This window comes from Stegodyphus dumicola, chromosome X1 (genome assembly GCF_044657685.1).
Source record: "Stegodyphus dumicola isolate Sdum_Otavi_A_Nest chromosome X1, ASM4465768v1".
In the NCBI taxonomy this organism is placed as follows: domain Eukaryota; kingdom Metazoa; phylum Arthropoda; class Arachnida; order Araneae; family Eresidae; genus Stegodyphus; species Stegodyphus dumicola.
Genome location: NC_140780.1, coordinates 44,687,765 through 44,703,052, shown reverse-complemented (window position 1 = coordinate 44,703,052; position 15,288 = coordinate 44,687,765). Strand labels below are relative to the sequence as shown.

Sequence of the window (15,288 nt, the reverse complement as noted above, 5' to 3'; positions counted from 1 at the left end):
GCTATGGGCAAGCTGGTTATTGTGTATGTGCAATGTGCTTATATTTATGTCGGTAGGTAACCCTCCAGCATATGAATAGCATTCACAAATAACTTTGTTTCCTTTCCATGAACACTTCATCAGATGCCACATCAAAAATGGCAACAGCTTTATCTACCTTGTAGTATTTAATTGTAATTTATGAAGGAAATCAGAAATTGTGTAGCATGATAATGATCATAATTATCATGATGAAGAAAATATCTAAGTCTACATTAAATCAGACTGGATCAAAGGAATAATAGTAAACAGAGAGCATTTTTCTTTGCAAGGTTTATACACGAACACCAAACTGCTACATACATACAAATATGATGTCACACTTTCGCTTACAAATAAATACAGTCAAAAGTCGTTAATTTGGACACCCATAATCCGGAATGATCTATAATCCGGACCTCAAAGTTACAAACTTTCTGCGCATGCATCGCGTTGACGCATGCGCGTAAGACCTTTACGGCTGCGAATATGCAGGTGCGCGTGCGCAAAATACGTTTACGAATGTGCGTTTAATGCATAACGGATGGTATAAGCTAAGCTAAAATTATCTAATTCAGTTAATGTTGCAGATTGCGTTGTTCCTTAATCTTTGAATTGGATTTGGCTTATTATTTTTTGCAGACTGTTAGAGCAATTTTATAAAAGTAAGCTTGAAATTTCGATTATGTCAAATAGAATTTCTGATATATATTTACTAATATGTAAAGGATCTACAAAGCGAAAGTATGTTTCAAAGTCTATTAAACAAAAAGGGGAATTGCTGCAAAAAATGGATAAAGGCATATCCTTTGTTTATCTAACTTTAACGTTTGTTTATCTAAACTTTGTTTATCTTTAACGCCGCGGCACGCAGTGAATTGGAAGTTGATCTGTCAGCACTATCCTTATCTTCAGCACAGATGTTTTTATTTTATTTGGCTTATAATTCCTTACTAAATGTAGTATTTCACCTCGATGTACTCCGTCTTTGATATGATTTAAATCAAATTCCTCGTCATTATAATTCACTTCCGATAGCGTAGAAAGTGACAGAGGTTATTAAAAACGAAAAAATTTCGATTGACAAATTAGTCGGCATTCTCGACACAGCAATTATAGGACTTGAACAGCGGAACTTTGTAACTAAACAAGAAATTATGTCTGTTTAATAGAATTAAAGAGAAAGTATTATCACATGAAACGAAGCAACTTACGTTGAAAGAAATGTTTAATAAAGTAAACAAATAAATATTAAGCTTTTTCTTTTTGTAAATTTTGATACCCTTTAGATCATAATTGTTCTTTATTTCATAAATTACGGTTTCATACTTTTAATTTTGTAATTTCTGCATGCCATCTTACCAGATTTAAACTGATGATCTATAATCCGGAATCGCTGAAGTCCCGACGAGTCCGGATTAACGACTTTTGACTGTACTATCACCATGTATCGGCAAGCTTAGAATACATAAACACAAACTTATATTTAACACTTCTTCCATGGATGTGTAAATGAATGCATCAATTTTACTGAAATTCAAGATAATAAAATCTTTTCAGTTGGTCTTTAAACAACTTCCTTATCCAGCTGAATCTTACAAGATCTAATTCTGCTGTCTTAGCGAGAAAATAATTCTATAATCATACCTAACTTTCAATAACAGCGTTCTGCATTATCTCCTTATTTATATAAGGAGGTAATGTTTCCACATTTAAAGTTAATGATGATGTACATTATCATTAATTTTAAATGCGTAAGAAATTTTTGGAGTGTTTGAAAACATAACTGATCTTAGTTCTAGCAAATATTTTTTACAGAACCTTTTCTATAAATGCTCTAATAGTAACTGCCTATGTTTCCAATTTTTAATCAACTGAGATCTTGTGTACTCTAGTTTAGATTCAACTGAAGGTAAAACAGTCAATCTAGATACAGTTATAAAATAGGATGGACGAAGAGGATCTGTTTCATTTGGTTCATTATATTCTCAAGTTATTGACCTAGAATTACTTACAGCTTCATCTCAACTAAATAGAATAGAATTCTTTATAAGATAAAGAAGGACACAATGAAAACAATGAAATATACACTTTTATACCATCTTTTAAATAGAAATGTCCAGCAAAATCTACTCCACTTATTTCAAACTGTTGATTGTTCTCCACTCAGTCAGCAGGAAGAGGAGCCGATATCTTGTGTTCAACTCCAGCATTATATTTTTTTACAAAATTTATAATTTATAATAATAATATCATGTAACACAGATTTTATAAAATGTCTAGCATCTAAAATCCAAATTTCCCTCTTACATGCATTACAGTTTTGTTTACACCACTATAAAGTACTTTCTCATGAGAGTGAGAAAAATAATTATTTGAAAATATTGTAGGTTGAATTTTGTCTGCAACTGACATTGATTTTAGTAATCTTCTAAACTTCTTCCAACTTTGTAACAATCCCTTTCATGAATTACTTGGATTTAATGATGCATGGATGATAAAGTGCAAGATTTCCTAAGAAACGTCGTTACGCTCATAGAAAAAATTCGCAATGCAAGAACTCTTGATAAACTTTCTGCAGGTTTCCGAGCTGTCAATTACATGATGAAAATTGCGGAAGACGAAAACTGATGCATTTTGAGAATGTCACCTCTTCCTTAATTTCTTGAATCTAGACCATCGTCGATGCTTCTTGTCTTCACAAAATTTATCCCACTCATTAAAATTTCGAGATCATCACCAGGTTATTTTTTGGTCATAATTCGAAACTTTTCAACAGTTCTACAAGGGGTAGGGCCACCGTTCCACTTGGAGGCAATTTAAAAGTAGACTTGATTTTGCTTCAGAAATTACATTCACCAAACTTGAATTCTTGTCAATCCATGAAAATCGCATAGCATTCCAATCTTCAGAAGCAAGAGAAATTTGTAGAAACACCTTCTGAATATCTGACGGTAATGCAATTCGATGAAGTCAAAAATTTATTAACTCTTTCAAGAGCTCAGAAAAAAGATTTGTCCCATGAAGTAAATTATCATTTAAAGTCACATTTTCATCTTTCTACTTAAGTCTACCTTCATATCTATCTCCCTTTGAGTAATCGAGTTTTCAATTATTTGTAAAGCCATTTTTTTTTATTTCGTTCTTGATCAGAAATATTTTTTGTTCCTATAGATTCAATGCCCCAAAATGATGTGATGCTTCTTGAAAGCTTCACACCTACACTTAGGTTTAAACACACATCGTGCACTAAAAGTCTGAAAATCTTCCTTGTATACACCAAGCAAACAAGGTTTTCATTGCTACTGCATAACTGCTTATCCTTTTTAATTCTTCACTTGCTATATTCCATACATTATCCATGCCAATTTAAACAGAAATCTCTTAACTTATTCTGTCTTCACCGCTGGGGGTCTGTTAAAGTAATGCCAAATGTTTGGAGTTTGGACTTAATTTCTGAATCTGGTATCCGAGAACATGAGACATTCAAGTAAAGTCCCCTCACTCGCATGCGAAAACCCTTTCCTCTAAGTAATGCAATAAATTTGTGGGAGTTTGTTTAGGAACACGTAAATTCTCGCCATGCCATCGTATGGTGAGCATCGATAACAATACCAATGCTTACAGTTAGTTATTCTCGCAGGAAGGAAAATTTGTGTTCTTAAATGTGCGTTAAGTGACAGCGAGTACAATAAGAGTGAAATACTGAGATAAACTGCTCAAGCACGACCTTTACATCGTCTCCCCATAGTACCCACTAATGGGGGGAAGCGTAGCCAGCAACTTTACATTCATTCTTAGGAGTCAAATTCAGGACTCATTTAACCCCTGACATATATCTGCTTGATGGCTATAATTATATCAGCAGAGAGCCGCAGTCTCTCTCAAGAAAATTCACCTCATTTTTTGTTTCCACCCACTCATATCCTCATTCTGTTTCGCCCCGGAATTTTCATCAGCTATACTTTAAGCATATTTAGTTTGTGATGATAATAGAACTCACCCCCCCCCCCCCCATGATCAAAGCTTAAATTGGGCAGGAGCCCACCGGATTTCGGCTCCGGTACTTCTCAATTTTTGTAATAAATCATAATTCTAGCCGAAATGCACCGGAGCCCTGAATAAGAATGCTGCAGCACTTCTTTTATGTAATTGAATAGCAATTTAAGTAGAAATTTTCTCTCGAAAATTTTATTTTCATAGTAAAATTATATTAAAAATCACTTATTATATTTCAATTTCTCCTTACATTTATTTAATTTTAATTATTTCAATAAATAATTAATTAATTACCTGATAATTATGAATTAAATTATAATTAATTATATAATAATTATTGATTAAATAATTTGTAAACATTAATTAAATGGCTATTGATTAATTTGATAATAATTAACTATTTAATTTTTAAATTAATAATGTGTTTAATAGTCATTTTATTTATTTTTTTACTCTTGTTCCTCTTTGCTGACGGTCTTCCATAGAGCTTTGCCACTTCTCATCTTAGAAATTAAGCCCTGGTTACATCCAGAACACAACAAACATTTTCTGGTACATTTAAAAAGTTACATCTCTTTGGAGTTCAGTTCTGTACATCTGTATTTCATATGCTCCTCATCACAAAATATACATTTGTAGCCAATTGTTAACAAACCTGAAGCAGTCGGAACTTTCAGTTTATAAGTCAGATAAGATATTGTGTGTTGTTAATTATACAAATTTATTGTTTCTTGATTTTTTTTTCCAAACTTGCAGCTTCTTGGCAATTAACAATTTTTAAGAATTCGATTATTTTTTAATATCAAATTCTGCTTCTATTTTGCAACTTTAGTTAAATTCTAAATTTAATTCCGCTGGAAGTTTTTGCAAAATTATAGAGCAGAGAATATTTCCAAAACTTCCAGAAGTAAAGTTCAACGAGTCTCAACTTCGGATGTTGACTTTACATTCATCATACAGTTTATGCAGTAGTTTAACATTTGAAATGTTTCCCACTAGTTCAAGAGATAGTAGTTTATTCATATGCGAAGTGACGATTACACCTTGTCTTCCAGGATGTCCTTTCAGTATTTCTATTGCTGAATCATAATTCTGATCACTTAAAGCAAAACTGAAATTGCATTACCACTAAATTAAGCACTAAAGCATTACCACTAAATTAGGATTTTATGAATGCACATTTTTCAGTTTTTTTTTCGGTTTTCATCAGTCCACTATTGTGAATCAGATTTTTATACTTGCTGCAAAAGTTCAACCATTTACATATGTCTTCATAATGAGTTTCAATTTGCAGACATGGTAGCTTCATTTCTTTTGTTTCTTCTGTTGATGTAACATTTGCCATTTCATTCTAATGTATTACTACACTTCTAGAATATTCTGAAGTCCTTTTTCAAAAATCACTGTATTCTTCCTTGCGTTATTACAGTTTTATCTCAGTATTCTTAATTTTGTGTAGCTTCATTTTCAGTCTCCTCCAAAGTCAGTTTCATATTTTGATTTCTGAATCTAAACTTTTCTGTTTGTTGATTTCTTTCAATTAACTGTTTGTATAAATTCTCAATCTCTTTTCTTTTGTGGAATATGATTTTCTAAACTCATTTCGACTTTGGTTAACTGTTTTATTGTTAACTGCCTTACAACAGATTGTTTCCTTTTCTAATATTCAAGCGTACCCTCGTTTTCAAAATATTCAGTGTGTCAATTATTTTGATTTGTTGCATTCCTGGGAAGTAGGCACCATAAAGAAAATATACAAGACTATATTAAATCAGACTGTATCAAAGGAATAATAGTAAAAAGATGGCATTTTTCTATCCAATGTTTATTCATGAACACCAAAGGTGAACAACAAAAATATGCGCAAAAATGACATCACAGTTTCTTTGCAGATAATATCTACTGCCAAGCTGAAAATTCATAACCACAAATTTATATTCTATTGCCAAGATGAAAATTCATAATCACAAATTTATATTTGACACATTGTGCACTAGTTTGTAGAACAAATTATTTCTATCAAGGCAGTTGGTACAGAAAACTAAATAGATCGTTATAAGGTCATTTGTAAAAAATAGAAAGTGTATAATAATTTATTGCTTTCAGACTTTTAATGCTGTGGCTATAGACTATGGTATTGTGTCATTTTATTGCTATTAAATTAGTACTTATCTGAAATTCACTATTTTAACTTGCATTTTTGCTTGTTGAAACAGTGCCTGCTTACTTTTCTGAATCCTAATGAGGATGTTTTGTTTTATGCAAGCCAAATTATATGAGTCATTTAAGTGATTGTTCCATCTTAATGTGAACATCATTTTGAATTTTAAGTAACAATATGTATTTGGGCTTGTGTGAAATTATCATTAAATCTCTGCTGCTTATTATACACATATGTTTTTTAATATTTCTTAACATCTGTTGAAATCGCCTCTTCAATGTTATGTGACAATAAGCAGTAATTATGTGTTAGAAGTTTTTCATATATGTACAACTTACTAGTAAATTCTTGTAGCATGAATATTTATAAAATCTTTTTAAACATTCCATCATTTAAGCATCAGTTATTTCCAGTAGCATTTATTATTACATTTTCATGTTAGACAATATTATGATTTGTTGGTAAAGTGGTTAATCTTAGTTACCCATGTAATGATTATTTTTATTAAAATTGATATGACTTGTTTATTTCTGTAATTGTGAAATTTATATACAATTATGTTAAAACTTTATAACTATATTGCTTAAAATGTCCTAACTTTAGTGTAGTTAGGCAATGCAATTTAGGAACCAAGTTACTTTAGTTGAATTGTCGTAAAGTTTGTGCATGAAAATTATTATTTTTTTTTTTTTCTTTTTCGTCCCCTTCTCAAATCAGTCAGTTGGAAGGATCTAATGTATTGTACACTCTATTAACCCGTTATTTATTTGACTGAAAGTGAACAAATGAAAGATACTTTGTTTGTAGGAAAGCAAAAATGCATGAAAAACATCAGATATTATTCAGGTTTGACAAAATAAACTGATCAGCACTTTTTGGTTAGGAGAGTGAAATTTGGCAACAAATGTTAAATGTTGGTATGAAATCTAACCAGAGATTAGGAATAGCGACTTTAACGATTATAAACAGCTTCATGAAAGAAATGGATATTTTGAAAGTCGTAAATAAATACAAAAACAAATATGGAACTTCAGAAATAAAAATGCCTGTAGTTATTCCATTCAACAGTTGTACAGTGCTTCATTCACTGTTGCAGTTGACTCAACCTAGAAAGTGAGCTGTATCGTTAGAGTCGACCACAGAGCCCAATAAATTTTCAGTATCCCCTCTCAAATCAAGGTTTCCGGGAACCAACATTTTGATGGGGATTTTTTTCATATCTACATTAAAAGTTAAAAACTCTGATATGGACACCACATGTCTTCCTTATATGGCCTATTGAGTTATACACGATTTGTGCTGCTCTTCATTTAAACTTATTTCCTCATATGATTCTAAATTAATTAACTGATTCCTCGAGGCAAGTTGAAAATGAAATCAAATATTGCAAATTTTGATTTAAATACCGCCGCTCTGTTTTTTTTATATGGGAGTCAAACTTTTTATATATTTTTTCATAACAAGTATAAAACAGATGTAAGTATAGGAACCAGGAGACTACGTGAAAAGTTAAATTTTGTTATTTGTCTTTTTTTTTTTTTTTTTTATTTGACGTTGCTGAAAAATATTTTGTCTATAATGCGATATGACTACAACCAATGATGGCGAAATATTAATTTATCAGTTATTTTATGATTTATACATTTCCTGTCACTTTTTCCCCACCGTTTCCAAGCCAGAATGCAAATTAGCTCACATGTATTTAAATTCCGTCTTTAGATTATAAGACAGAGTGTGTTCTGTCTCTCAAAGCCACTTACCAGGTTGCTAGCTTAGAAAAGATTTGTTGTCTTCGGCCTTGTGTAGTATCGCTGATATTGAATCTCCATGCCATCTTATTTTTCAGATATTCTTACATTTTAATGCTAAGGAAATGACGAGTACGGAAAGAAAGCTTTAATACATCAAAATGGTTTTAAAATGATGGAAAAAATTAATAATTAACATGTATTGTATTTGTGCATATAAACTTGTAAATTGAAGTAAAACAAAATTAAATACAAATATTTTAAATATTCAAGATTTTATTATCATAAGATTATATACACAAAAAATAGTATTGAAAATAATGCACATCAGAGTTATAAACTATTTAAACCTGACAACTGAAAAAAAAAAATGTGAAAAACTGTGAAAGAAGTAAGAAACATGAACAGAAAAGAAAGGAAGAAGAGAGATAATTTTAGCCTTGTTTGTAACTTTTATTCGGGATTAAACCATTATCATGAGATTTACGCAAATAAATTAATTGTATAATCAAACTTTAAACAAGAATTTGTGTAAGGTCTACAGTGCCCAGAAAAAGTAGTAATTCTTACCCCCAGCCAAATCATTCTTCGTATTTACGAGAAAATGACATGTGGCTACAGTACAAAATCGTTTCCTAAAAGGGGAGTTCTGGTAATTCTAATGAACTTTAAGAGTCTTGCAATTTTGCCATCTTTATCATGTGCTCGCTTCAAGAAATTCAGAACTTGTTCTCACAACAAGCCCAGCAACAATCTGTTCTTATTTATCACTAATGACTTGAAAGCACTCTTCTGGAGGGTAATCAAAACAAAAGCATACATCTTTTCTGCTTTGTATTTGTCAGTGGAAGATTTAGAGTATGTAATACTGAATTCAGCTTTTTTGTCTGCTTCCAAGGGCCACCTAACTGCGTCACATGATGCAGATGCCCCATGGAAACTTGAAAGAAGATGGATTCTATTCATATATGTAGTATTTATAAAAGAATCTGTCTTCTTTTAAGTTTAAACATGTAAATGTAGTTCAGCAGGACTTTCAAGGGCATCCTAAGCCTTCTGGTCCCTATGCGACGGCATTCTTTGCATACCCTTATTTACGCCACCGGCGCTGACATAGTATAGTAGTTTACCTGAACAGCTATTAGAAAAGAAATGCACAGACCTTTGAATCGGCCAGCATCCAGTATGTAAACCTTTCATTTCTTTGCATAATACCTCGCTGCAGAGCCATTTCGGTGCTCGGGTAAAGTATAGTTACATTTTATGCTTTTCAAGTCTTTCTGTATGGATAATACTTGGTCTTAGAATAATTTAATCATAATTCTTTGTGATTTGGGACTTATCAAATTGCATAATCCATACTTATTCTTCATCCCTTTTTTCCCTTCTAAATGAGTATGCAATAAGAAATTAACTGGAAATGTTTAAAGCAAAATCTATCAACCAGGAAAAAATTTCATAGTTTTGAGGGGGATACGCTTATGTTTTTATTTAGCTGTTAAATATTTAGTTTTAGTTTATGATTGTAAAAACTACCTTTATTCATTATTTGGTGTTTATCGATGTTTTCTATACTTTCTGTTTAATTTATAAAAACACCCAATGTAAATAAATAATGTACATGTATTTTTCTAGTTTTGGAAAGAAGGGGGGATGATCTAGCAATGGTGAAAGGGGGTGCATGGAGTAAACCACTGGTCTAAGGAAAAATTACTAAGTTGTTGTTCATTCTTCTTGCTTATGTGTAATGAAATCATTGTATAGCTACTCATGAGGTGAAGTAAAGAGATCAGTACATAAATAACTGATGCGCAGCTAACCAAAAAGTACTAGTACTTGTCATTCAGAAAAAGAAACTTTAATCCAAATAGCATTTCCATGGTTCTGTAATTATTATATCTACAATTTACTGTTCAGTCTGATTTACCATCAGATATAAATATAGTAATTGTATGCTTTTTAAATACTTGAAAAATATTTGAACAGTTTTTCAATGATAAAACTTTTTTTAAATCCTGCTTTATTAAATAAAACCAAACTTCTACATGATCTCAAGTAGTTTATTTATTATTATTTTAATTTTAGGCTTTTGTAAATATAAGTTGATGTTGTGAACTTATTAATATAGTTGTAAAGAGAATTTTGTTCAACATTTTACAAGGTACAGGGTTCGTACAGTCCTTAAGATTCCTTAGAAGTCCTTAAATTTTTTTGAATCGATTTTTGGTCCTTAAAAGTCCTTAATTTTGGCCAAAATCAGTAGAAGGTCCTTAATTTTAATCATTTGAAATTTCTGTCTGTTTTTACGACTGCCATTTTGAGTGTGAATTAGCATTTCGCAGGAATATTTTGGGCTATTCACTGACGTATATGGTTATCTTTTGAATGGGTTCATGGGTTGTAATTTGTTTCTATTTCTAATATTTACTCGAGTTTCATGGGATACTCGAGTTTTTAAGCAGGATGTGAAACATCAGCATTTCGAAATTCATTTTTTTGGAATAAAGAGCTCTTAAACAATTTTCGCTTTTGAGGATGTGAATTCTTTTTTTAAACGGTTCTAAATTTGGCGATTTTAACATCAGTTTCTATAGAAAATTTTTAATTTCAAAATCTGAGAATTTTTCGATGAATTTTTTTAAACATCGTAACATTGATAAATTTCATTAAAATAATGGTAATATATTGAAATTACATTTTAAAAAATAACATTAAAATAAACCATTTTTATTTTTTGCTGTTATAATTTAAAGTTTCATTTTAGCAACTTATTATACAATATTTTAAATCTGAAAAATAAACAATATATAATGCTATAAAGCACATTTTACAAAACAGCTCTTAGCAAAAGCAAAATTAGCTATGTAATTCATTAAAAAGTCTTCTTTTTAATTTTTCATAGTAAGCGTTTTTCCCATGTAATTGTCTCAGAATATTCAAAATTCTCAGAATATGCATCAGTTTTCTCTATAAAATTAATTTTACACTTTTTCTCTCCCCCCCTTTTTTATCCAAAATTTTTCTGACTTTTTGCTGTTACAGAATTGGTTGAGATAATTTTTCTTTAGTATTTTTTACATTGCAGCGTGGAAAATTTAGAAGGATTTGAAGGCAAGCTTTATAGATCCACGATTCTAGAAGATTCGAGAAATATGTGACAAAATGAAAAATGTCTCCATGGTATCAACACGTAATGGATGTATTTTTCAGAAAGTTTGCGATGAATTTCTTATTTTTTGGAGAACGTCTAGAAGAACAATGAAGACATAATATTTTAATGTTTTACTCCTGATACTAGAATCTTTTTCTTAACATGTTTATCTTCCCTTTATTTTCTCTACTTTTCACTAGACACAGCATGGAAAATATCAAAGATGCTTCTAATCTAATTACTTGGAAAGAAAGGAAAGATTATAGAACGGGATTTTTTTATTAATAAAGAAATTGCAAACTTACAATTTAAAAGGTCCATCTAATATGTCTTAATGCATCATACACAGATCTGGCACTAGGCATTTTCAGAGATAGCATTCTGATGCAATCTCTGTAGATCCTAAATTCAACTGCATAGTACCTTTCTAAATTCTGCTTCTTATGCCTGCTCTAAATTATAAAAGTTTTGCCATTTATAGACTTTGTTGTTTGGTGTGTCACTAAATTCTAAAAATTCTGCCGCACCAGCTCTGTAAATGGCCTTTACCATATATATTTCATATTTCTTCTGAATTTCATATTACTAAAGAAATTAAATTAGTCACTTTTTCTATACATTCTAAATGCATTTAAAGTGTTTTTTAGAAAAACAGAAATATTTATTTAAATCCAAAAATTCTAAAATGAAAAGGAAACATGCTGAAGAAAGAAACTGAATACATAAAGAAAATTATTCTTCAAAGATATGTGCAGTCATTATTATGTAAATTACCCAATTTGTTATGCTTTCAGCGTTTACTATAATTTTCCATTTCAGTTTCCTCATGTGATAGGGTTACTGAGCCAGATTAAATTAAATTGTATAATCTTTGACCACTAGTCCACATCTTTAGTTTGAATTTGACTGTTTGATAAGTTAGGAGATAAAGCATGCAGAAACTAGTGAGAGCATTGGTTTGCATATTGACGCAAATCTCTAATTATTGTTAGAAAAGATGCTTAAAGAGAAGGAAATCAATATAAGCTAGCCAAAATGTTTGAGAAGGCTTCAAATTAAAATGATGGATAAATATTTTGTTGATTGTTGTTGTTACAAACATACATGTTTTGTAGCTTTTAATGTGTAATTATTCTAATATTATTTAAGAATCAGTGTTATAAATTACATGCATTTTAAACTGAAAAATTTTATTAGATTTGAAAATTTATTAGATTGATGAAATTTTATTAGATTTTGATTTTAATAGGGCTTTTTAAAAATATTGTTAAAAAAATAAAATTTAATAGTGAGCATGTAAATCCATAATGACTAAGGTTATCTATTTACCTAATTTTATTATTTATAACTAACTGCTTACGCTTAAAAATTATCTCCACATATTAAAGTGAGTTATTGCCTTTCATTAATACTCACTATGGTCGCAAGATAAAACACAAAAATGTAGAAATTCAAGTACAACTTATTCTTTGCATTTAGTGAGACTTAAAATAATACAAAACAACTTATCACCTCTGGTGCTTGAATTACTTATTGGAACCTGAAAGTATATTAACTGGGTTACAACCCCTGTAATTCTGCACAAAGCTATGACACTAACTGCATCGAACAGAGCCTGACTAACTTTCAACACTTTCTAACTGTGCCTACATCAGGCCTTTCAAGTTTGTTCTAATCAGCAGGTCTTTCTCTAGACAAGCAGCAGCGGTGATAATATTGTCTTTTGTTTATGAATCATGCTGATTATGATCTTACTTCTCATTTTAGCATATGCTGTTTGACATAAAGTCTTCCTGCTGTTTATTAAACCTCTAGACCAGCAATTCTCAACCTTTACGTTTACCATCAAAACAAAAATTGAAAACCTTTAGTACCACCACTATAAAAAGTACTACCACCATCAATCTTGAACAAAGCGGCAGATCACATAAATTTACAAGTGGTAGAGAAAAAACTCAATCAGGATGTTGGAATTTTAATTTTTGAAATAAATAGTTAAAAATACTTTGCTTCTTTGTGTACCACCTATTTTTTCTTGTGTACCACCAGTGGTACACTTACCACCGGTTGAGAACCTCTGGTCTAGACTGATCAAGTATGTGACAAAATGAGACATAACAAAATGAACGTAAAGCTAACTATTAGTAAAACGTAAATGTCACTTATCTTCTTTCAAATATTTCCAACCTATTATAAGCGTAAAATATTTAATGCTATTTGATAAACTGCATGAAGTTTATTATATTTTCAAACTTATTAATAATTATGTTAATTAATTCATGTTTAGTAATAATGCATACTACTTAGGGATCAATTTTATTTTTAGGATGATATTACAAAAGTTAAATTCAGGCATAGAATAATATTTTTAATTGAATTTATTCAGTTCCCATTTGCTCATAGGTCCTCAATTTTTTTCATTAATGGTTCTTAAAAAGTACTTAATTTCCGTGCGCAGAAATGTGTACGAACCCTGAAGATATTTAATTTTTTTTTTTCCCTTTCATAGTGTAAATGATGGGCATTTATTTTTGCTGAAATTTCTAATTAATGTATAATGTATCATTTTATTGCAGAAAAAGGGTTAAGCTGCAAGGCTAGTGATACCAAATGAAGTATTTTTGTTCATTGAAGTGCAGTAAGGTAAGTTCTTTTTAGTTCACTATAGCTATTGCAGCTACATTATTTAAATTTGCTATTTAAAAATTTTCTTGACATTTATATCTTAGTTTAATATGTATCTGTAAGGCGAAGAACTTGCTGAAAAAGAAGCATAAGTTGCAAAGTGATAATTTTCATGGAGAAAAAAGTCTGTATTTTTCTTTCCTGTATAATTTACTCTTTCTTGTACTATATGAATATCGCATTCGTGGTATTTAGTGCTGGAGAAAAATAATTGCATACTTGGTCATTTCAACTTTATGAATAACAGCTTTATTAAACTTCAAAAAGTAACTCTTTTTTAAAAAATAATATTAAATTGTTAAGCGATCGCCTGCTAATTACTATATGTCATCGAAAATGTGTTTTATTGTTGCACTTTTTTCAGTTTCCTAAACTCGTAAATTTCATTTTAGTATTCTAGGTATCTTATTTATATTACGCTTCATACTTTGCATTTAGCAGTTTAGGTTGAAACAAAATAATTGTTTCGTTGTGTTTCTGAATGTTGCAATATCTGCTGTTGGTCTTTTTATATTTGTGATTCTAATAATTGCTGTAATATTTTGTATTAGTGATGTTAAATTTTATAAATAATGGTAATAACATTGAAATTATCACAGTTTGATGTGTTAAAAAAGTTATCTTTTCCTTAAAAGAAATATTTGTTTTCTTGTATCATCTTTTTCTTTTGTGTTTTTCAGTTTGGTTTTGTTATGAATGCAGAGTTCAGCAATTAATTAAATTTTTTAATATTATCTATTTGAATTGTAAGAGTATTAAAACTTAATCAACAGTTATTCATTATGCTATTCAGAAGTATATTTCATTCTTTATATGTATACAATATACAGACTTTGTAAGAGGTGAAAATGATCATTATTATTACCATCTACAGTATAGGTAAAGAAAAGCTTTCTAAGGTTAGATGAACATGGTGAAACATGAATAATGTTGAATATAATGTCTAATTCAACTGATTAATAATCCAGTCTATACTCCCTGATGGATATGTACCTTTCATGAAAATCATAGTAAAAGTGCATCGTGTAAGGACATGTAATTTGGCTAGCTGCTTTTCAAAAAAATTATGTATAATTTTATATTTTAAAATATTTTAATTAACAATTGAAAAGCTGTAAAAAGAAGGGCCCAGCTCCACATTTTTAAATTTTCAGAAAAATTTTAAAAAATTTCAAAATCTAATTTTTTAACTTGTTCTAATTTTTTTCATTATTAAAAGCGTTGTTCAAAATGATTTTTAATGGCTATTACTGTAGCAGAATGGGGACTTCTGTTAGGTTACAGTATTGTTTAAATTTAGTAGCTAGGATTCTTGCCCCAGTGGTCATTAAATTGCCTATTTTTGGGTGATAAAAATTTAAGAGACAATGCCTGTGAGAGAAGGTTTATTAGCAAATGAAAGAGAATGTTTATAACACATGAAAAAATAAAACAGCATAATAAGTAAACAAAACCTTAACCTTTAGCGGTTCAGCTCAACTGTACAACAGTCTCCATCGCTTGAGATTTTCAGAAACTACTACTCG

The 15,288-nt window shown here is 30.2% G+C and overlaps 1 protein-coding gene across 3 annotated transcripts in view; it reads left to right on the top strand.

Moving 5' to 3' along the window:
- Window positions 1-13,720, top strand: part of LOC146993131 (UPF0462 protein C4orf33 homolog) — an 88,751-nt gene extending 75,031 nt beyond the window's left edge. For all 3 annotated transcript variants that reach the window (XM_085808326.1, XM_085808325.1, XM_085808324.1), the window contains one exon: window positions 13,654-13,720. In XM_085808326.1, coding sequence (XP_085664452.1) covers window positions 13,654-13,691 — 38 coding nt within the window. In that variant the 3' untranslated portion in view covers window positions 13,692-13,720. The remainder of the gene's footprint in view (window positions 1-13,653) is intronic.
- Window positions 13,721-15,288: the final 1,568 nt, after the last annotated feature.